The sequence below is a fragment of the Gossypium raimondii genome, chromosome 5 (genome assembly GCF_025698545.1).
Source record: "Gossypium raimondii isolate GPD5lz chromosome 5, ASM2569854v1, whole genome shotgun sequence".
NCBI lineage: Eukaryota > Viridiplantae > Streptophyta > Magnoliopsida > Malvales > Malvaceae > Gossypium > Gossypium raimondii.
Genome location: NC_068569.1, coordinates 19,671,444 through 19,693,784, shown reverse-complemented (window position 1 = coordinate 19,693,784; position 22,341 = coordinate 19,671,444). Strand labels below are relative to the sequence as shown.

General features: G+C 34.2%; 1 protein-coding gene and 1 long non-coding RNA gene across 2 annotated transcripts; both read left to right on the top strand.

Annotated features, from left to right (window-relative positions):
* Window positions 1-8,301: 8,301 nt before the first annotated feature.
* Window positions 8,302-10,261, top strand: LOC105770109 (uncharacterized). Its single transcript, XM_012591168.2, has 4 exons — window positions 8,302-8,413; window positions 9,533-9,636; window positions 9,756-9,906; window positions 10,022-10,261. The coding sequence occupies exons 1-4, from the start codon at window positions 8,395-8,397 to the stop codon at window positions 10,057-10,059; spliced, it is 312 nt and encodes a 103-aa protein (XP_012446622.1). The 5' UTR covers window positions 8,302-8,394; the 3' UTR covers window positions 10,060-10,261.
* A 7,032-nt stretch (window positions 10,262-17,293) lies between these two features.
* Window positions 17,294-17,929, top strand: LOC128041180 (uncharacterized). Its single transcript, XR_008195841.1, has 3 exons — window positions 17,294-17,432; window positions 17,511-17,595; window positions 17,706-17,929. It is a non-coding gene; the product is annotated as an uncharacterized LOC128041180 (long non-coding RNA).
* Window positions 17,930-22,341: the final 4,412 nt, after the last annotated feature.

Here is a 22,341-nt window from a genome sequence, read left to right as displayed (position 1 = left end):
CGAGAGTTCAAGGAACTCATGCTTCAAGTTTCAGATGTGATTGAGAAAGAAGCATTCTTGCTTTCTAGAATGGATTGAAGCCGTGGGTCAAACATGAGGTGGAACAAAGAGGTGTCCAAAAGCTGTCGGAAGCCATGATGGTAGCGGAATCTATGGTCAAGCTTTGGTCTAGGGAAAGACAAGCTTGGGCCATCCAAATTCGAGGAAAGGGGCGTATGTGAAAGGGATTATAAGGAAGGTGTTGTTGATGGCAATGGCAACGGCGACAATGGTGGTAATGGGAAATCACGATTTGGGAAGAAGAAACCTAACAGTAAAAGGGACAAGTTAAAATGCTTTCTCTGCGATGGTCCACATATATTGAAGAAATGTCCGAAAAAATCAACGAATAAAGAAAAGCCGGTAGGTAAGGCCTTGGTACTTAGTTCGAGCACAAGGGGTGTTGAAGCCAATGAGGCTGAAAGTGAGAAGAAACCAGTGGAGTGCTTCTTATGTCATGGTCTGCATAGGTTGCGAAAGTGTCTGAGGAAGTCTGTCATCGAATGGGATGATAGAACAGACAAAAAGCCCAATAAGCTTTGTCCGAACAAGGGAAAAGTCGAAGCCAAGAGGGCAAAGAGGAGCAAGAATAAGCGAGTAAAGTGCTTCTTGTGCCGTAGTCCGCATGAGTTGCGAAACTGTCCAAAGCAAGCCATAGTCAAAGGAAATGCAACATTTGAGCTTAGTGAGTCATCGGAGGGGCTTCCACCCAAGGAAGAGGTGAGTTTGTCATCGAACTTAGAGGAAAAAGTTACGATGAAAACAGTAAAGTTGGGACCAATAAGGCTCAATTCGAGTGAAGCGTCGGAGTTGATCGAGTTATCAACAAGGCTTCCACGTATAGGGGTAGTGGGTGGTGCTTTGAACTTTAAGGAAAAAAAAGTGATGCAAGTTGGATAGTTGACCAGAGTAAATGCAACGAGTAGGACAATTCGAGTTAATAAGCGATGTAAGCCGAGGTAGAAGTCCCGAAAGAAAGGAAAAGCTAAGGCGTTAAGACGAGATCGAGGCGAATCAAGTCAGTGCCATTCGAAAGTCGCAACAAAGGCGTTGTAAGAATGGGTGGGGGAGAATGTCAAGGGCCGGAGTTCAAAGTCTATGACCATCTCACCAAATGCATCCGGTGAAGGTCTATTGTGTAGATGGGGATCATTTGGCCCGTAAGAACTGGCCCAATTTGGTAACTTGTTAGAGAAGCATGCCAGATTAAAGCCTGGTTGGCCCGATAATAAAGATATGACAACTTACGCTATTTTGGTAACTAATCTTAGAAGATTGATAGAATCATATCTTGTAAAGATTATATTAGATTTGATATGACATATCTTGTAAATCTCATGATTTAAAGGATAGGATGAATCTCATCCGTCGATGTATTGTAATCTTGGGAGAATGTCACGGGCCAGAGTTCAAAGCCTGTGAGCATCGCACCAAATGCATCCGATGAAGGTCTATTATGTAGATAAGGATTATTTGGCCCGTAAGAACTGGCCTGATTCGGTAACTTATTGGAGAAGCCCGTTAGATTGAAGCCTGGTTGGCCCGATAATGAAGATATGGCAACTTAGGCTATTTTGGTAACTAATATTAGAAGATTGATAGAATCATATCTTGTAAAGATTAGATTTGATTTGATATGGCATATCTTGTAAATCCCATGATTTAAAAGATAGGATGAATCTCGTCTGTCGATGTATTGTAATCTTGACCTTCGGTTTTGAGGGAGCTCAACTATAAATAGAGAGCCTCCCCCTCATTTGTACTCATTCTATTCATTGTTTCATTATTCTTTGTGAATAAGAGAATATTGAGAGCATTTACTCAAACACCTTGTGTGTGCTTTTTTGTTGTTCTTTGTAAACTTCTTTTGGCATAAATCACTTTCGCTCTACAAATTGGTGCCTTGGTGGAGTTCTTAAGAAATCCTCACTTGAGTAAAGGATGACTTAGGCGAGTTTGGATGAATGGACCGCCTAAGGCCGCACGGATCGCGAGACGAAAGATCTAGCCCCCTGACGTAAGGATGGGAAAAAGTGCTCGAGAAATGGTTTATTTTTACCTATTAATTTCTATGGAAACGAAATTTGATTTTAATTGAAATGATATAATTGAGTGCCGAAAGATTTTAAGATTTTAGATTTTGAGAAATTCATTAATTCATTAAATGGATGAGATCATTTAATTTAGGGATAACAAGCACATGTTGTACGAGTTGAAGGATAAGTGCCATCAACACAACAAAACCTTTCGTTTTAGCATCTATAGAACATTATGATACGTTGACAAGTGTAACACCTCTAACCCGAATCCATCGTCAGAATAGGGTTATGGAGCATCACCGAAATTTACAAATTAATTTAAATTTTTTTTTGGCATTTCATTTCATCTAACGTTCATATTTGAAACCAACCAAAATCAAAACATTAATGAGCCAACGTTGGCCAAATTAACTTATACATGCCTTTATAACCAGAATTAAATCATCCAAAATTACCGATAAAACCAATGGATAGTGTGATATATCTCCGACAAGTTTCCAAACCAATTGAGTTTTTGATAATCTGTAGAGTAAATAAATAAATAAATAAATAAATGTGTAAGCAATGAATGCTTAGTAAGATTTTATATAACTTAACTTTTCATAATTTCTTTATTTTCATTTGCATTTCTTTACTTTCCACGCTTATTCCATATGCGTGACACATAAGTCATAAACATTTCATTTAACCACAGTCACAAGCTAATGCATTTCCAAAGTCTTTTTCGAATTGATCACATGATAAGTTATTTCATAAGAAATTGTATAATCTAAACCCTACCATTTTTTTTAGTGAGCGCTATCATATTTTCACTTAAATACTTTCCAATTCAATGCATTATATAAATTATCATAATACCATTCAACCAATAGCTTGGCACTTGCCTAAGCATCAAGCAATAATACTAGTTAGTTTACTTGCACACATTACATACAAACTCATCATGCATAATTTTCTTGCATCAACATATTAAAGATAATCATACATTTACATGTCATGATATATATCATTCTCTTGTCGTTTTTCATAGACATATATCATTCATTTCACTATTTCGATATTTCATGTACCATCATTTTCATGAATTTCGTACATACCAGTAATAGTTCATTTCAAATTCATGTTATCTCACTTTAGAACTTTACCCGTTATATCATTTAAATATCAATGGTTATATTTATTTAAGATCAATACCAATAATAATTCAATTTCATGTTTTCTATTACCCTTATTATTTCCCATATTTATCCCGTTGAATTTCTTAGAAATTCGATGGATTTTTCAGATGTACACTTTTAGTGTACAATTCCGGGTCCGTCAATTCATATTCATGTGCACACATTTCCATTTCAGAGAGCACACTCCCGCGAACCTCATTCCTTACAGTAGGATTACCAGTCCAGGCTAAATCCCCTGTAATATAAACTCATCGAGTGTTGTCGGGATTACCAGTCAAAGCTAAATCCTCGCAACGACAATTACTCTAATGAGCTTGGATCCGAATTATCATCGAGCTAAATTGAGACCTAATTGATTACCCGTCCAGGGCTAAATCCATTTTCCACATATTCTTCGGGAGGGCTATATCAAGATCACCAGTCCGGGCTAGATCTTTTTCACACATATTCTTCGAGAGGGCTATATCAGGATAAGATCACCCGTCCGGGCTAGATCCTTTTTACCTTCAATTCCTTTTCAGAGATCCATCGAATTTTCCATCCATTCAACCAGAATTTCTTCCCCTTTTTATCAAATATATCACTGTTTCATCAATTTTCATACAATGAACATTCAAATCATATTCACATCAATAACAAGCATTTCAAGCATTTAAAAATATAATTCAAGTTACACGAACTTACCTCGTTACTTGTTCGTGTTTACAATTTCACTAATCCGATGTCTTTTCTTTTCCACATTCAAGTCTTGTATTTGAGTCATTCGGATCTTTCTAAACAAATTTGATCATCGTTTTCATTCATTTCATATTCTGATATATTCAATTAATGCTCTAGGCAAGATTACCATCTTGCGCCTAAACTTTTAATTAATGACGATTTTAATCCTTGGGCTCAGAAAAATAAATTATTGTAATTTTAGTCCTTGTTTTAAACCTAATTATTCCCATACATTTTGATAACAAACCATGAATTCTATAAGATATCAGAATTTTTCATAATTTCAACACTTTTCAATTTAATCCCTAAAACATGTTTTCACCCGATCTTGTTCTAAATTTCATTCAATTTTATAATTTAAATAAATAAACAATTCATTTCATGCAATTTGATCATTTTTGACATTTTTACAAATTACCCATAAAATTTTACCTTTTATTCAATTTAGTCCTTGAATCTAAAACGTGTAAATTATCCATGCTAATTGAATATTAATATATTTTCCTCCTTCTCCTCTCCATTCCACGTCCTGAATTTATATAACATGCTGTCCATTTGAGTCATAGTCACTAAATTATTTTTATCTTGAGCTACGGAACTCCAAATCAGGATCCTCTAATTTTATCTGAAACTATACTCACATATCTTCTTACCATAAAATTTTCAAAATTTTTGTTTCATCCAATAAGTACAGTTTATTCTTTAAAGTGAATATCTCTTTGTACAGAATTCGGATGATGTCCCCATTTGTTTCTATTGAAAATAGACTCATTAAGGATTTTAAACATATAAATTATAACCCATAATTATTTTATTACACTTTTTAATGATTTTTCCAAGTCGAATAGGGAACCCGAATTCATTCGACCTTGTCTCACAAAATTTATTATATCTCATAATTTACAATTCCATTACTTACACCATTTCTTTTATGAGAAACTAGATTCAATAAATTTAATTAAATATTTTATTCATACTCTAAATCGATTTTCATAATTTATGGTGATTTTTCAAAGTGAGCCTACTATTTACATTCAAAATTGTTTTAGTGCAAGATGTTTATTACCATGTTTATAATACCCTTATTTTCTTTCTCTACACTATTTCTCATCACTTTCTCTTATTTTCTCTTCACTAACATATCAAGAACATAGGACCATATATACAAAACTTTACATTAACATCATTTCCATACTTTTCAATAATATCAAACTTAAAAATATATTAAAATCTTGATGTACTTACCTTGTCATAGTGATTCCAATCTTTAACTTGATTTTCTCTCTCCTTCAGCTTCTATTTCTTGAATCTAACTTGATATTCTAGCTCCCCATAGTCTCCTTGTTATCTTTCTCTCTTGATGGATATGGAAATTCTTTTGATTTCTAGATGAAAATGGTGAATTTTTGGTGGAAGGACTAAATTGTAAAGAAAGCAAAAATTTCTTTCTTCTCTTCTCTTCTAACGTGAAATGCATAGGAAAGATGTTGTAATGGTGGCTTTTCATCTTTCTTTCCACATATATATACTAAATAATAAAATAATAAAATAATATTTAAAAATCAAATTAAAATATTAATAAACTAATATTTATTTATTTAATTAATCTAAAATATATCCAACATCATCATTATCTTCTAGATTTTCTCTCTTCTAAATGACCATTTTTCCCTTTATGATCTTTTAAAATTCCATCATTGAGTCATCACTCAATTTGGTAAAATTAAGATTTAGTCCCTCAAAATTCTTCACCTTTCTCAATTTGGTCATAATCATCCATTTTCCTTAGTTTCTAGATCATTCTACCCTTAAAATATTTACACATTTGGTCCTTCAATTTTTTCGTATTTACACTTTAACCCCTCAAATTTTCTTGGGCAACAAAACTTTTCTCACTTTTGCGATTTAATCCTTTCTTGAATTAATATGTCATAATATACTTCCCAATGTTGACATAACTCAAAATTACCCTTTTTATCACTTTATTTCTTTATTTTACTATATCAGAGATAATATCTTACTGTAAAATTTTTTGGGGTATTACAATAATTAACTCTATCACAACTCAAATACAACATATCAGAAGTGATTGTATACACTTAATACAGTAAGGAAATCAGCCCCGGATAGTCTAAGATAGCGGACATAAATCGGCAAAAGAACTGAGCATCCACCAAACTAGAGAGGACAGCGACAAAACCAATACTAAAATCACTCGCAAAAGCGTACTACAAGACTAAAAATCATACTACAAGACTACAAGAGTAAAAAACGTACTACAAGAGTAAACAAAAATTTCTAAAAGTGAAGACTTGTTAAACAATGGAAAAAAAAACAAAATAATACCTTATATTGACCATCCAAACTATATCGAAATCATTCATAATCATTCCAAACATAAACCATAACTCAAATACCAAATAATACATTATATTTACTCACCAAAACACATCAAACACAAGTGTGAGAATCAGTTAGCTCCCTATTTACTTACATTCACCTAGATACATGCCATATACTTAAAACAAAATAGTGGAGATATCATACTCTTTTCCAAGCCCTTGAGATATGATGAGATGTGAAGACACTGATCTTCAGCAAATCCTCACTTCACATTTTTACCTACAAGTTAGAAATAATGTGATAAGCTTGTGAAAGCTTAGTAAGTACAAGGAGAATTAAACTTACTTTTTCATTCATTAAGTATAAACAAAATACAAAAATGTCATAATAAGTAAGTTTAGAACTTGTTAGCAATAGAATTCTATACTAGACATCATTTATCGTACTTGGATTCATTATCATTTCAATGGCTTACCTTAATCTTGTCACAATTATCATAACTTTTTTTTATCTTTTAGAATTTATCGGATGCCCAATGTAGACTTAACAAAACATGCAAGATATGTGAAATTAAAACAAATATGCACCAAAATGGATAAGCAGAATAGAGTAGCACCGAAGTGCAATAATAGAACAGAACGACATCGAAGGGCTTTATTAGAACAGAGTGGCACTGAAATGCTTCAACTGAACAGAGTAGCACCGAAGTGCTTCAAACAAACAGAGATCGTGCTAAATGCTTCCTAACGGCATGCAATCTATATCCTACTAGTTCATATATTGTCTACATGGACAAATATAATAGAATCAATTTCTCATTTACACTTCAAAACATAATTATATAAACGTTTGAATTATTTTCAATTTAGTCCCCCATCAATTCAAAATTCAATAATTATTCTCATAGCAATTCAAAGTCATTATACAAATCATTCAATAACATATATCTCTTCATATATATATATAATATTCAATCATAATTTTTATCTTTCATATAAAATTTTTCTCATTTTACATATTAGTCTCCTTTTCGATTCTTTCAATTCAAAACATAATATTGCCTTATAGGTAATATCAAATAAATTCCTACACATTCACTAACTAATCTTATATTAAATATTATCATATTCATGTATAAGATTAATCACATAAATATTAATATAATTAATCTAATAAAGTTCTATACTTGTAATAATTAATTTTGATCGAAATTGTTGATGTAATTTGTTAGCTGTAAATTAAAAGAAAAGGAAAAAAATTGGCTAGGTCTACTTGACATTATTTTGGATTATTTCACAAGACACCTTCAAACTATAGTTTAAATTTTAAAATATTTTAATTGAGTTCTTGAATTTTCAATATCGAATCAATCAAGTTATTATATTAGTTTAACTAATAGTTTAGGCATAAATACTAGATCAAATATGAAGTTGGGCATATATAAAAGGAGTTGGTTTTGCATGCATAATTTAAATTTAAGGTATTAAAATTAATCCTCTTAAAATTCAATGATACATTATAATAAACAATCACAGCATGTAAATGTGTTTAAAATTTAAGCTAATTGAAGTAGTTAATTGGTATGATATTAATATTTTGCATATAGTTAGGTTATAGTTTAAAACGCTTGTGAAACAAACCTATAATTTTGGTGATATTTTTGTAATGGTTTGACTGTGAAATTCATTTTTGTTTTAATTTTTAAAATTTTATTATCGTATTTTTAAAAAATTAGAAAGTTATTATAATTATTAATAAATATATAGAAATCGATAAATTATCTATTTTGGTAATTCTTAATATTGACGTAACTAATTGTCAGTTTTTATCAAATTTAGAGTCAGACCCTTTTGCAAATAAATTGTTTTACACGTGGCGGTCGTAGAGAGTTTTCCATAAGCATATCGAATCATAACAAGACGCGTGTACAGTTAAACGACTGCAAACCAATCAAATTTAAGTCTTCCAACTGAACATCAAAAGTCAATGAAACGTTTAAAATACGCCGATTAGAACACCGCAATCGTCTCTTATATTTTCCTCTTTTTGGAGGAGAAGACCCTGGAGTTTTTCTCATGGCCTACGTCGAGGGAGGTTTGTATCCCTTCTCTCTTTCTCTCAAAATTAATTTTTTTACTTATAATATTTCAAATTATTGTTTATGTTATGAGATCTTTTAGTTTCTATTCGAAATTTGTTGCCGATCTTTTCTTATGATGTATAAGGATTTCTTTCTGGGTGTTGAAATTTAATATTGTAGTAATCTAATTAGGTATGAGAAAGGAGCGTATTTATCGTATTTATGATATCGGATGATTATAGATCGTAATTTCTTCTGAGTTCGCCCAAATTGGGGTTGTCTGTGATTCGACGATGTCTTTAATGAGAATTGTTCTAGTTTCGAACAATCTTGAATTTCTAACCCTTTTTTTATATGAATCTGTCTGAGTTATTCTTCTTCACGCTGTTATGCCGCTTTCAGCTATTATTGAGCCTAGTTTGGCATTGTCTTAGGGTTTGCGGGAACTCTGGTTTAAAAGAAAAAACTTTTTAGGTAACATTCAAAATGAATTCGAAATTTGAACCTATTTGATATTCTGATTGCAGTCCAGATGAAATCACAGAGTTTTTCCAAACGAGGCAATGCATATATTATAGTGTTCTTAGGTGCTTTTCATTGGAATCAACTCAGGTCATTCCCAAAAAGTTTCAATGGTTTTGCAAAAGTCCTCTCTTTGATATATCTATCGTTGTGTTTTCATTTAATGGTTCAACTTTTTCTTTTTCTTGTTTTTACATCTAGTGGTTGATACCGGCTAAAACTGTGATATTTGAAGACTGTTATTTCCTAATTCCTAATGTTATTATGAATTTGAAAGTTCTTTATGTTCTTCCATATGTAGCCCTAGCCCATGAGTGTATGTACGTGTGTTTTTGTTATATATCAGGAGGATATAGTTGTGTTGATTTACCTGTCTTGGGTTGATTGATTGTGGAGTTGCTGGTGATATTCTTAAACTTTGCTCTGAGTTTATGGATGACTATAATTGCATAGCATTCATAAATACATTGGTAATTTGAAGATAAGTTATGGCATATTGTCTTCGTGATGAAAAAATGGCCTTTTCGTTACTTCAGCATATTCCTATTTGTCATGTAGACTTCCCCTCTCTTCATTCATAAGGAAACATTTGTCCATGCATGTTTGTTTAGGTGTTTTGAAATCAAAGCGTTCAATATGGCGACTGAGAACTATCACTGATTTTTTCTGGGCAATTATCAATTTCATCGGAGTGTTCTTCTCGACCATGTTCTCGGTAAGTTTTTCATTTTTTCCTTTTGTCATTGACCTTTGTTTAGGGTTTCTGTTTTCTTTTTCATTATTTTGTTAGTCTGTATCAATCAACTGGAAACTTGACTTTTGGATGTGCATCAGATGGAAAAGTCCGATGCCTACAGAAAAGGCTTTGGTTCAAGCAAGAAATGGGATGATGGTCCAGGAGGACCTGGAAGTGGACCATATGGTGGAGGTGGTGGCCCACGACGACCACCACGGGGAATGGACAATGTTCGGGGAATTGACCATAGTACGTCATTTGCCCCCTTTTTTATCTGTTGTTTGTCACAGCTTTCCTCTTTCTTTCGTTTCTTTCCTTTTGATTTGTCCGTTAAAAGATTTTTCTTTCTGGTGCTATATTTCAGGTTCCCTTCCTGCCTGTGGCTCCTGCTGCGGTGGCTAAATGCTGCAAGCATACATCTTGTGCATGTACACTGTTATATAGCTAAAGTCCTCTTATTATAAGTAAGGATGTTCCACATGTTTTTAATGTCAATAGATTGCCTGTGAAACAGGCAACTTTGAACCTCTATAAAACCAGAGATGCTTTTATGTACTTTCAAACTTTTGCTAAATGGTGGGCTGATACTGCTCTGTTTCTACAACATGTCGATTTGATTCGAGAAACATGTTCCATTAGTTTCTCTGTGTGTGAACTCTGTTTTGAAGAGATTATTTAGGGATGTCAAGATTGTATTTCAGGTAACAGTGAGGAACTTATGCATGCCCACATGACTGGAGACCTAATACATTATTGATGTCTCAAACCATTTGAATAAGGGGTGAGCGGATCAAATTGAAGTGAACTGAATCAATCTAATTGAAATAAGTTGGCTTTTTCAGTTTATTCGGACAAGGTAATTTGTTTCGGACCGAATGCCATATCCAATACCCAAGATGAAATAATCATATATACGCAATGCCCAACATACTTCACACCTTAATTTAAATTAATTTTGAAACGAGTAGCAAGATTTTTGGGTTCACATAAAATATTAGTCGAAATCAGGTATTCACTTCTGATGAAATTAATTTTCTTTTGGCGAGTGTTTTTTTAAGGAGGTAAACGATTGATCTTGATATGTATTTTACTTTCATGGATGGAAATTGCACTACAATATCATAGTTAAGTCATGATTAAGAGATGAGGCAAGGTAAGTAATTATCACATCTCACCTCATGATTAATTATTGTTATATCTATACTAATAATAAGGCTCCATTTGATTTTTTTTAAACTTTTTTGAAAATTGAAAAACATGTTTGGAAATTAAAATATATATTATTTTCAATAATGAAAATAGAAAAACATGTTTAGTACACTATTTTTTTTATAATAGAAATATGGAAAATAAAATAAATATGTATACATTTATATGTATTTGAATCTTTGATATTTAAAATTTGTTGAAAATATAAATATTTATACATTTCAATGAATTTTGCACCACGAACAAATAATTAATAAATCTAAGAACTCTCATTTTATAAAATATTTTCAATGAAAGTAAATTTTTTATTGTTTCTAATTTTTATTTCAAAATTATTTTTCAAAATGTCAATTAAATACTTGTTTTATTAGTAATTTTCATTTTTAAGAAAATGAAAAACAAAAATAGTCTCTAATTTCTAAAGCTATACGGACAACTCCCTAAAATCTTACATTTGAGAGATAATACATGCTTAAAAGCACTCGAACTCATGTTTTGTTACATATTATATAAACAATAATGATGTCAATTAAGCTAAAACTCAACCAACTTTTCCCACTTTTAATCTTTTATAATGATGTTTCTTCCAGGGATAAAATAATATTTAGTCCATGAATTTGGTAACTTTTTTCAACTTGATCCTTAGACCTTTGCTCTACTTTAGTCCTAGAACCTGTCAACTTTTCCCAATTTTGGTCTTGATCTGTCATAATTTATTATAACAAATTAGGCTCTTTTCACTACTTAAGAAGCTTGTATTCAAGCATTTTTGTGTTATTTTTATTTATTTTCTGAAGTATTTAGTGTTTAGTTGCAATTGTATAAATTGAGCTTCTTGTGATCTTTTATGACCTATTAGGCCGATTTAGGCCTAAGGTGGAACTAACAAGTTAATCGAGTATGAAGGAAACAACCTAAGCCAAGGAGCCAATGACTTAGCCTGAATGTCGCAACATTCAACATGGAAGTCACAACATTGGAAGCTGCCTCAACCCTTAGTCAAAATTTCAACCAAGATCCACAAGGCAAGCTTATTGGCCTCATAGTCGCAACACTAGGATAGTAAAGTCGCGACATTCAACCCAGTCCCAAAGATTCTACAATAGTGTTTTTGTCCGAACAGTCTCATTTAATTGTAATTCAGATTGTAATCGACTTAATTAGGTCAAAATACACCTAGACTATAAATATTATGTTAAACCATCACTTTAACGAGCTCGTTTTAGGGTTTTAGATTCATAGTTTAGTAGATTTCAAATTTTTCCAAGGATTGTTTCTTTATTCTTCAGTTTTCAACTTAATTTATTTTCAATTTCGTTTGCTATTTCCATTTTATTTTCTTTTTGTTCGGGCTTCATTGCAAAGCAATAATCGTCATATTTTGTGGATCATCGTGGCCATTCAATCAATCACAAGTCTTGGATTCACCGAAATTCCTGAGAATTTCTTACTCTTTATTATTTTACATTGTTTGTGATGTTTGATAATTGGGTAAGATTAATCGTATATAGAATGACTCATAATTAAATCCCTAGGAAGGTTGGTTGACTGAAGTGAGTGTGGTTAGCTTAGGCTAGTGTTCATAAACTAATTAATTGGATTATGTTGAATGTACTTAAATCCTAGAATTAATGACTCTAAGAAGTTATTTAGGTAAATGAGACCGAAAGGGTATTCTACTTAGAATCAATTCAACTTAACCTAGTTTAGTTCCGTCAAGTGAAAAGATAAGTGGACTAAGTTGATTAATTAATTTAGTTATGAGCCGAAAGGTATTAACTAGGTTAATTCTTAATTAATTGGTAAAATTTCCGACTTTAGGTTAATCACAACCATGGACGTTAATCACCCTTCTGCATGTTAATCTTGATTGTTAATTTGAAATTTTTATTATTTATGCACTTTAGACCTTCTTACTTTAAAATATCAATTTTAGTGTTTAATCGTACTACGTTAAGTAGATTAGTAGCTACCTAGACTTAGCTTAGCATGTTAGGCTTTACTATTAATTTTTTTAAACGGACCTCCCTTGAGTACGATCCTCAAAATACTTCCAAAGTATTTCGTTGTAGTTAATTATATTATAATTTAACTTGTACACTTGTAGATACTGCGCTTCATTAACATATTTAATTGCATTATTTTAAGTCTTAGATTTCATCAAGGTATGATGATATGGCACTTTGAGATCATGCCACATCATCACTTGGAAAATTTTAAAAAAAATCTAAAATTAACAAATGGTTATCAAATATATATATTTAAAAATTCAAGTGATGACATGGTATAGTCTTAGAGTGGAATGTCACTACCTTAACGAAATCCAAGCTTAGGGATTAAATTGAGAAAAGTTGTCATATTCTAGAACTAATGTGGACAAAAATATTCATAGATCAAGGTGAATTTTTGTCAAATTTAAGGACTAAATGTTACTTTATCTTTTTAATACCATAACAATACCTTTTTTACCTCTCTTATACATACTTTTATTAATATTTTATTACTTTTCACCCACAACGGGGGTTCAATTTCTAGTTTATATTAGGGCTTTGTTATCCAAATAATATAAAAAATAATTAATTACAAAAAAGGTATGGAAAATAGATTAATTACGAAAATAAGTATTTACTACAGAGTTCTGACGGTGTCGCCTAACATATTGGTGGCACCAGACTAAAACATGATGTAAAATATTCAGGAACCTGATTTATAAATTTTTCGTTTCGATTAGCAGTTGAAAAAAGGGTTTTAAGGGTGCCGCCTGACAGTGTAGTGACACCAAACTTTAAATAGAGTAAATTGCTTCATAAACCCTCTTTATTTATTATTTTATTTTATTCACCTTTAACACCGAAAATAGAAAGGGCAAATTACCAAAAAAAGTCGTGTTTTTTCAAAATTTACCGAAATGGGCTGATTTTTTTATTATTTACCGGATTGGGCCATTTTTCGGGAAATCGCGTCCACGTCGTAGCGATGTCGAATGCGATGTCGAGGACATCGCGTCCACATCGGTAGCGACTGCCGACGTGGAAGGAAATCGCGTCCCGAGGGACGCGATTTCCTTCCACGTCGCCAGTCGCTACCGACGTGGAAGCGATGTAGGCCGCGCGTGAACAGTACCCTAACGGTCAAAATTTTGACCGTTGCCCCCCCAACGGTTAAAAAAAAACTATAAATACCCCCACCCCTTTATTTTTTTTCACAAACAAATCCTATCTAATTTTTCCTCTCTAATCCTCTCAATTTCCTTCCAAAATTCTCTCAAATCCATATTTAATTTCAATTTCCCCTCAATTTCATTTTTTTAAATAATTTTAAATTTTTTAATATTTTTTAAAAATAATTTTAAATTTTTTTATATTTTCATCAATGGCCGGATCATTAATTCGTCTTGATAGGAATCACATATCGGTGGAGCAAATGAAAATGGTAAGTATTAAATTTAATTTTTAAATATTATTTAAGATTTTTTGTAACACCCCTTACCCGTATTCGACACCAAAATAGGGTACGAGGCATTACCAGAGTTTACTAATTAATTTTCAGACATTTCATTTTTATCTAGCTTTCATATTTATAACCAATCAAAATCAATACATTAATGAGCTAACGTTAACCAATTTAACTTATACATGCCATTATAACCAGAATCAAATCATCCAAAATTATCGATAGAACCAACGGATACTGTGATATATCTCCAACAAGCTTCCAACTCAATTTAGCTTCCAATAATCAGCTAAATGTATCAAATAATTATATATATTACATATAATAATACACACATATATATAATTTTCATTACCAAATAGCATTCACTTCAATTAAAATTATTACGAATATAGCTCATTCGAGCTTACTGGACTAAATTGCGTAAATACCAAAATTGTGGATATTTTGGAAGTTTTCTATTTTCTCAAATTTTCACCCAATCTTGATCTAAATTAATATTTCATTCCATTTACTAATTTAAATAATAAAACAATTCATTTCATGCAATTTGTTCACTTTTTGACATTTTTACAAATTTACCCTTAAAGTTTTACTTTTATTCAATTTAGTCCCTGAGTCTAAAACGTGCAAGTTATCCATGCTAACTGAATATTCATATATATATTTTCCTCCTCCTCCTCCTCTCCATTCCACATCCTTAATTTATAATACATGCTTAGAAGTAACATTATCTATGATTTCACAATTTACTTGTAAATTTATTCAAAGCTGTCCATTTGAGTCATAGCCACTAAATTATTTTTATCTTGAGCTACGGAACTCCAAATTAGGATCCGCTAATTTTATCTGAAACTAGACTCACATACCTTCTTACCATAAAAGTTTCAGAATTTTTGGTTCAGCCAATAAGTACAGTTTATTCTTTAAAGTCACCTTTGTTCTGTTGTCTGACAATTCCGACCCTTCTTCACTAAAAATTAATTATCTCTTTGTTCAGAATTCGGATGATGTCCCCATTTGTTTCTATTGAAAATAGACTCATTAAGGATTTTAAACATATAAATTGTAACCCATAAATATTTTTGTACAATTTTTAATGATTTTTCCAATTCAGAACAGGGAAACCTGAATTCATTCTGACCTTGTCTCACAAAATTTATTATATCTCATAATTTACAATTCCGTTACTTACACCGTTTCTTTTATGAGAAATTAGACTCAATAAGATTTAATTATATATTTTATTCATACTCTAATTCGATTTTCATAATTTATGGTGATTTTTCAAAGTGAGCCCACTGTTACTGTCCAAAACCATTTTGGTGCAAGATGTTTATTACCATGTTTATAACACCCTTATTTTCTTTCTCTACACTATTTCTCATCACTTTCTCTTATTTTCTCTTCACTAACATATCAAGAACATAGGACCATATATACAAAACTTTACATTAACATCATTTCCATGCTTTTTCAATAATATCAAACTTAAAAATATATTAAAATCTTGATGTACTTACCTTGTCATATTGATTTCAATCTTTAACTTGATTTTCTCTCTCCTCCAGCTTCTATTTCTTGAATCTAACTTAATATTCTAGCTCCCCATAGTCTCCTTGTTATCTTTCTCTCTTGATGGATATGGAAATTCTTTTGATTTCTAGATAAAAATGATGAATTTTTGGTGGAAGGACTAAATTGTAAAGAAAGTAAAACTTTCTTTCTTCTCTTCTCTTCTAACGTGAATTGCATGGAAAAGATGGTGGGTTTCATCCCTCTCATATTTCTTTCCACATATATATATATACTAAATATTAAAATAATAAAATAATAACATATCATTTAAAAATCAAATCAAAATATTAATAAACTAATATTTATTTATTTATTTAATCTAAAATATCTCCAACATCATCATTATCTTCTAGATTTCTCTCTCTTCTAATTGACCATTTTGCCCTTCATGATCTTTTAAAATTCCATCTTGAGTCATCACTCAATTTGGTAAAATTGTGATTTAGTCCCTCAAACTTCTTCACCTTTTTCAATTTGGTCCTAATCCATCCATTTTTCTTAGTTTCTAGATCATTCCACCCTTAAAATATTTACACCATTGGTCCTTCAACTTTTCATATTTACACTTTAACCCTTTAATTTTTGAGTATTTACTCTTGGGCAACAAAACTTTTCTCACTTTTACGATTTAATCCTTTCTTGAACTAATATCTCATAATATACGACCCAATGTTGACATAACTCCAAAATTCCCCTTTTTGACGCTTTATTTTCTTATTTTATTATATCAAAGATAATATCTTACTTAAAGATTTTCAGGGTATTACATTTTTTTATTTATGTATTTTTAGATAATTATTAATTTATTATTTGTTATAAAAGTCTGAAGATCGGGTATTGGAATGCAATATCCGGAATATGCATGCTCCTCCATCACTGTTAGTAGAGAACTACCTGCGGGAAGCGGGTTTCTGGCACGTGGCGACGGTAGGCCGATGATGCAAGTTGGACCCGAAACTGACCAGTGCATTGATCGAGAGGTGGAGACCCGAGATGCACACATTCTATCTTCCATGTGAAGAGTGCACTATCACTCTAGAAGATGTCCATCTGCAATTGGGATTGTCGGTGGACGGGCGCCAAGTCACCGGGTCTGCTTAATCTAGCAATTGGGAGGCGGTGTGCTACGAGCTTTTGGGCGCTATTCCGGATAAAATGGATGGAGGTAAGGTCGAGATGGGTTGGTTACGTGACACCTTCCTTGATCCGAATGCAAATTCAACCGAAATTGAAAGAATCTAATATGCTCGATCATACATTCTTCAAATAATTGGAGGTTATCTGATGCCCGACACAACACGGAGCCGTGTACATCTAAGGTGGCTGCTAAAACTCGTTGATTTTAGAGGAGTCGGTGAATTTAGTTGGGCGTCTGCCGTTTTAGCAACATTATATTGGGAGATGTGCGGGGCGACGGGACCGAGGAGAGCAAACATCGGAGGTTGCCTGTCACTACTGCAATCATGGGCACGGTTTCGCTTTCCATTTCTACGTCCTCGAGTGAACCACCCATATACATTCCCACTCATAACGAGGTAAATTTTATATTAAATTTTGGAATTATTATGTAGATTTTGTAAGAATAAAAGTATGCTAAAAATTTATTTAATTAGGTGGAACCATCCGGCAAGTTATCGTGGATTACCGTCTGAACTTGAAGATATACGGCTTCTATTGGAGCAATGGTCGGAAGCAGAAGTAAGTATTATTACAAATAGATATTTTCATACATTCGCTAGTCGATTGATATTTAGTATTTAGTATTTAGTATTATGTATATAACTAATATTTCTATCATATTCATATAGTTTCAATGGACACCATACGAGGACCCGGCAATTCGGGCAGTAATCTCGGAAGAGTTTTTACAAAATCCAAACGCTTGGCACGCGAAAGTGGTGTTGATCAACTATGCAACCGTGGAGCCCCACCAGACAGACAGAGTGCTACGACAGTTTGGATGTAGACAACCGATTCCTGCGGACCCTGAAGTGTTTGACGATCACCACAAAATCGACCTTCAGCTATTAGGTACGGATTGGCCTAGATACTCGTCTGAGTACACGAAAATATGGGAAAATCAGCATGAATATCTACCTACTCGGGAACAAATCATCGTTCCGGAGTTAGCGTGCGTTCCAGAATACATGCCATGGTTTAGGATCCATAGCAAGCCGTATTTACTTACGCCAGAGGAGAGGCAGCGGCAAATACGTGTCGGAAGGGAAAGGCGCGGGCCTCTAAATCCAAGACGAGAAGACTACGAAGGCAGCCCCTCAACGAGGCCCAGACAGTCACCCGGCTCATCATCAGCGGCCATGCAATCACCGTCCCCAACGAGAGCACCGACGCAGTCACCTGACGCAGCAATTCAACAGATGATACCCACGCAAACGCCTTTCCCTATGATGCCAGGTGTGGTTCCTAGCCCTTATATGTACCCTAACCCTTACATGTATCCTTTTCCGAATCCTATGGCAGGTTGGAGCCAAATGTTCGGTTCAGCTCTATTTCCTATTATGCTGAGCGGACCGCCAATATCTAGGCCAGCGACGCAGGAGGGATCGCAAGGGGGGCCGTCGAGGAGCTCTCCTTTTTACCACTCGCCACCAACATATGGCTTTCAAACACCGTCACCGTTCATGATTCAAACACCTCCACATACACTATTCTTTGAAGGTGGATCATCGTCCCAAGTCCGACAACCAGATGTCGAACCAGAAGAACCACAATCACCACCGGAGGAATAACAACCGCCCCCGAAAGCTAGAGGAAGGAGGAATCTAGCGCATAACCGTCGACGGCCGCCATGTGGAACCGAATCCCCCGGGCATAGACATTGATTGCCGTATTTAAATTTATTATCTGATGTAATAAAATATAAGTTTATTTAATATAATAAAATAGAAGTTCAATTTGATGTAATAAAAACCCTAATTTATTTAAAAACCCTAACTTAATTTAAAACCCTAACTTAATTAAAAACCCTAACCCTAACCTAACTTAATTAAAAACCCTAAACCCAAAAAACCCTAACCCTAACCTAATTTAATTAAAAACCCTAACCCTAACCTAACTTAATTAAAAACCCTAACTTAATTAAAAACCCTAACTCTAACCTAATTTAATTAAAAACCCTAACCCTAACCTAATTTAATTAAAAACCCTAACCCTAACCTAATTAATAACCCTAACCCTAACCTAACTTAATTAAAAATCCTAAACCCTAGAAACCCTAACCCTAACCTAATTTAATTAAAAACTCTAACCCTAACCTAATTTAATTAAAAAACCCAACCCTAACCTAACTTAATTAAAAACCCTAACTTAATTAAAAACCTTAACCCTAACCTAATTTAATTAAAAACCCTAACCCTAACCTAATTAAAAACCCTAACTTAATTAAAAACCCTAACCCTGGACTGCATAAGTTGCTGCTCGTTTTGGAAATAGCGCCGCCAAAAGGAAATATGTCTCTCGCACAACCGATGTTATCGGTAGATGGTGCGTTCCTTTAAGAACAGAATTTATGTATTCTGCCAGGTTCGACGTCATATGGCCATATCGTAGGCCTCCGTCGTATGCTTGTGCCCACTGTTCGAAACGTATGTTACAAAGGTAGTCTGCCCCTTCTCCGTTTTGGGATCGTAAAATTGCCAACATCTCGACAAAACGATCTTTATTTATTTCATACCCTGCCAATATAAGATCATAGCGAATATTTTATACCACTTCTACCAATAAAACAAATTCAAATTGACAAACGAAATAATACAGTTATAGACTAAATACCCATGTTGGTCACTTATCGTCGTTCGCTCTTAGATGGATATTGCCTGTAGTAGTTCGAAGCAACGTGTCTTAGGCAATATCTATGGTGTGTGCGCTGCCACAAGCTTCCCTCTCGATCAAATGCAGCTAGTATATCGGTGTCCCGATCTGAAATAACACAGATATCAGGTTGGGGGCACACAGGTTTCCTTAACCTCGAGAGAAAGAAATCCCAGTCATTAGACGACTCCCCCAGTGTTATTGCAAATGCAATTGGAAGAATTCTCCCACCGCCGTCCTGTGCCACTGCAACCAATAGCCGATGAGTATACCTACCGAACATGAAGGTACCGTCAATTTGTACCAACGGCTTACAGTATGGAAATGCATCTCGGTATTGCTTAAAGGTCCAAAATAGGCGTTTGAACACTTGGCATCCACGTAGCAATCGGCCGTTGTAGTACGCATGTTCCGTTTCAAGGTCTGTGATGGCACCTGGGACGTATCTCTCTATCACCTGACACCACTGCCATATTTCATTATATGAAGCGTCCCACCCACTATGCATCTTCTCCAACGCCTTCTGCTTAGCTATCCAAGCCTTGATGTAAGAAGGCGTGTACCCCATTTGGCTATGGATATTGGCAATTATCACCGGTACTGAAGTCCTAGGATCTGCTTTTATCGTGGGCAGTATCAAGCTAGCTAACATAGTTGAATCCATTTTGGGATGATCTTGTGAAACACCTACAGAGGGAGTACATTAAATAATACAACATTGCAAAATAAAATTATTATTCAGATACATTCAATCAGGTACCTGCAGCACATGTATGTAGACCTTTGTACTTTTTTATCTCCCACAACCCTGTCCTTTTCCTTAACAAGGCGACGATTTTCCATGAACATGTGTCGTCTTGCACCACACACTTCGCCTCAAACTTATCAGATTTTGATTTAACGACGTGGTAATTAACGCCGTTTTTGATGCTATGCTATTTCAAAGCACCAATAAAACTATCTTTGTTAGTAAACTGATTACCAACTTCAAGTTCACCGAAATCTACCCCCAAACTTGTACGATCGCGCAACTGGTATGGTAGATCTGGCAACTCTAAAGCATCATCCGTTGACAGATCGACATTATGCATGTGGGTTGGAGGTGAGTATGCTCTGAATCGTGGATTTTCTTTTTCATCTGAACTCCTTTCAGCATATTCACCCTTTGTTGGAATCGACTCCGGTTCAGAAAATAATCTCACTTCTGCACCATCCGGCCTGGGCTCTCGAGGTGGATTCACATCGGAGTCATCTTCTAACCCACAATCATCTGCAGCGTACGACGTCCTCTCACCGGTTGACGTCGTAGGTAGTACGTCATCCATTTTTCTGGGCATTTGATAACGTCCCCAATTGGATGTAGATTGCCATCCACTAGAACTTGATGCGCTTCCCAAGACGTATTTCAAAGATCAAACGTCGAGCCACCGACGACATGTCCCATCCATCGGACAAAGTGTCTTGCGGTGGATATGCATTCGACATCGCCATCGAACATGGGTCGTTCCATATTTTGTAACTCACGAGTGTCGACCTGTGGGTCGTGTATACATCTCGAACAATGACGGAAGTACATCAGTTGGCGACGTAAATTGTACATATAACTCAATATAAGTTGCTCCACTAGCAAGATGAGTCTGCACCATTGCCTCCAAGCTACGAGCACATTTTATGTCGAACGAGTCATATGTCACTGGATCAACACAAGAATAAAATCGATACGTGATTGACAGAACTTTCATTGGTGTCGTTCCGAAGATTTTACGCCTAATTCTTTTACGAAGTTCTGTCAAATCTATGTTCTGGTTAAATGACAGTCGCACCGTATTCTCCGACAAAAAAACAACACAATTCTCGGTTTGGCAAACCTCACCATCGTAGTAAATAACAGCACTAATACGTTCACTCATTTTGAAACTCTAACTTTCTTAGCCTCTCTAAATTGTTTCTGCTATGACTTATGCATTCTAAGAACATTTTCTGCCTAATTTATAGCCTCAGCCCAAACTTGCTACTGTAGCAAAATCGCGTCCACGAGAGCGCGATTTCACAATTTCTTCCCAAATAGCATCCTGGTAGAGGCGATTTTATACTATTTGCTCAGAAACGTAAAAAAAATTTATTTCTTACATGACCTACTGTAGCAAAATCGTGTCCACGAGGGCGCGATTTCACAATTTCTTCTCAAATAGCATCTTGGTAGAGCCGATTTTATACTATTTGCTCAGAAACGTCAAAAAAAATATTTCTTACATGACCTACTGTAGCAAAATCACGTCCACAATGGCGCAATTTCACAATTTCTTCTCAAATAGCATCCTGGTAGAGGCGATTTTATACTATTTGACCAGAAACGTCAACTTGAAATAATTTATTCCGGGACCTAAAAACCCTAAAAAGCCTAAACCCTAAACCTTAAAAGCCAAAAAAAAACCAAACGTGAAAAATGCGTCAAAATCGCGTCCCCGGGAACGCGCCACGTGGCAAGACGTCGCGTCCATGTCAGCAGGTCGCGCTGACATGGACGCGATGTCCTGACACGTACCCTGACATCGCGCTGACGTGGACGCGATTTCCCGGAAAATGGTCAATTCCGGTAAATAATCAAAAAAT

Coding starts and splice junctions, on each gene's coding strand:
- LOC105770109 (XM_012591168.2), top strand. Junction 9,637..9,755: donor TCTTCTCGACCATGTTCTCG/GTAAGTTTTTCA, acceptor GATGTGCATCAG/ATGGAAAAGTCCGATGCCTA. Junction 9,907..10,021: donor TGTTCGGGGAATTGACCATA/GTACGTCATTTG, acceptor GCTATATTTCAG/GTTCCCTTCCTGCCTGTGGC.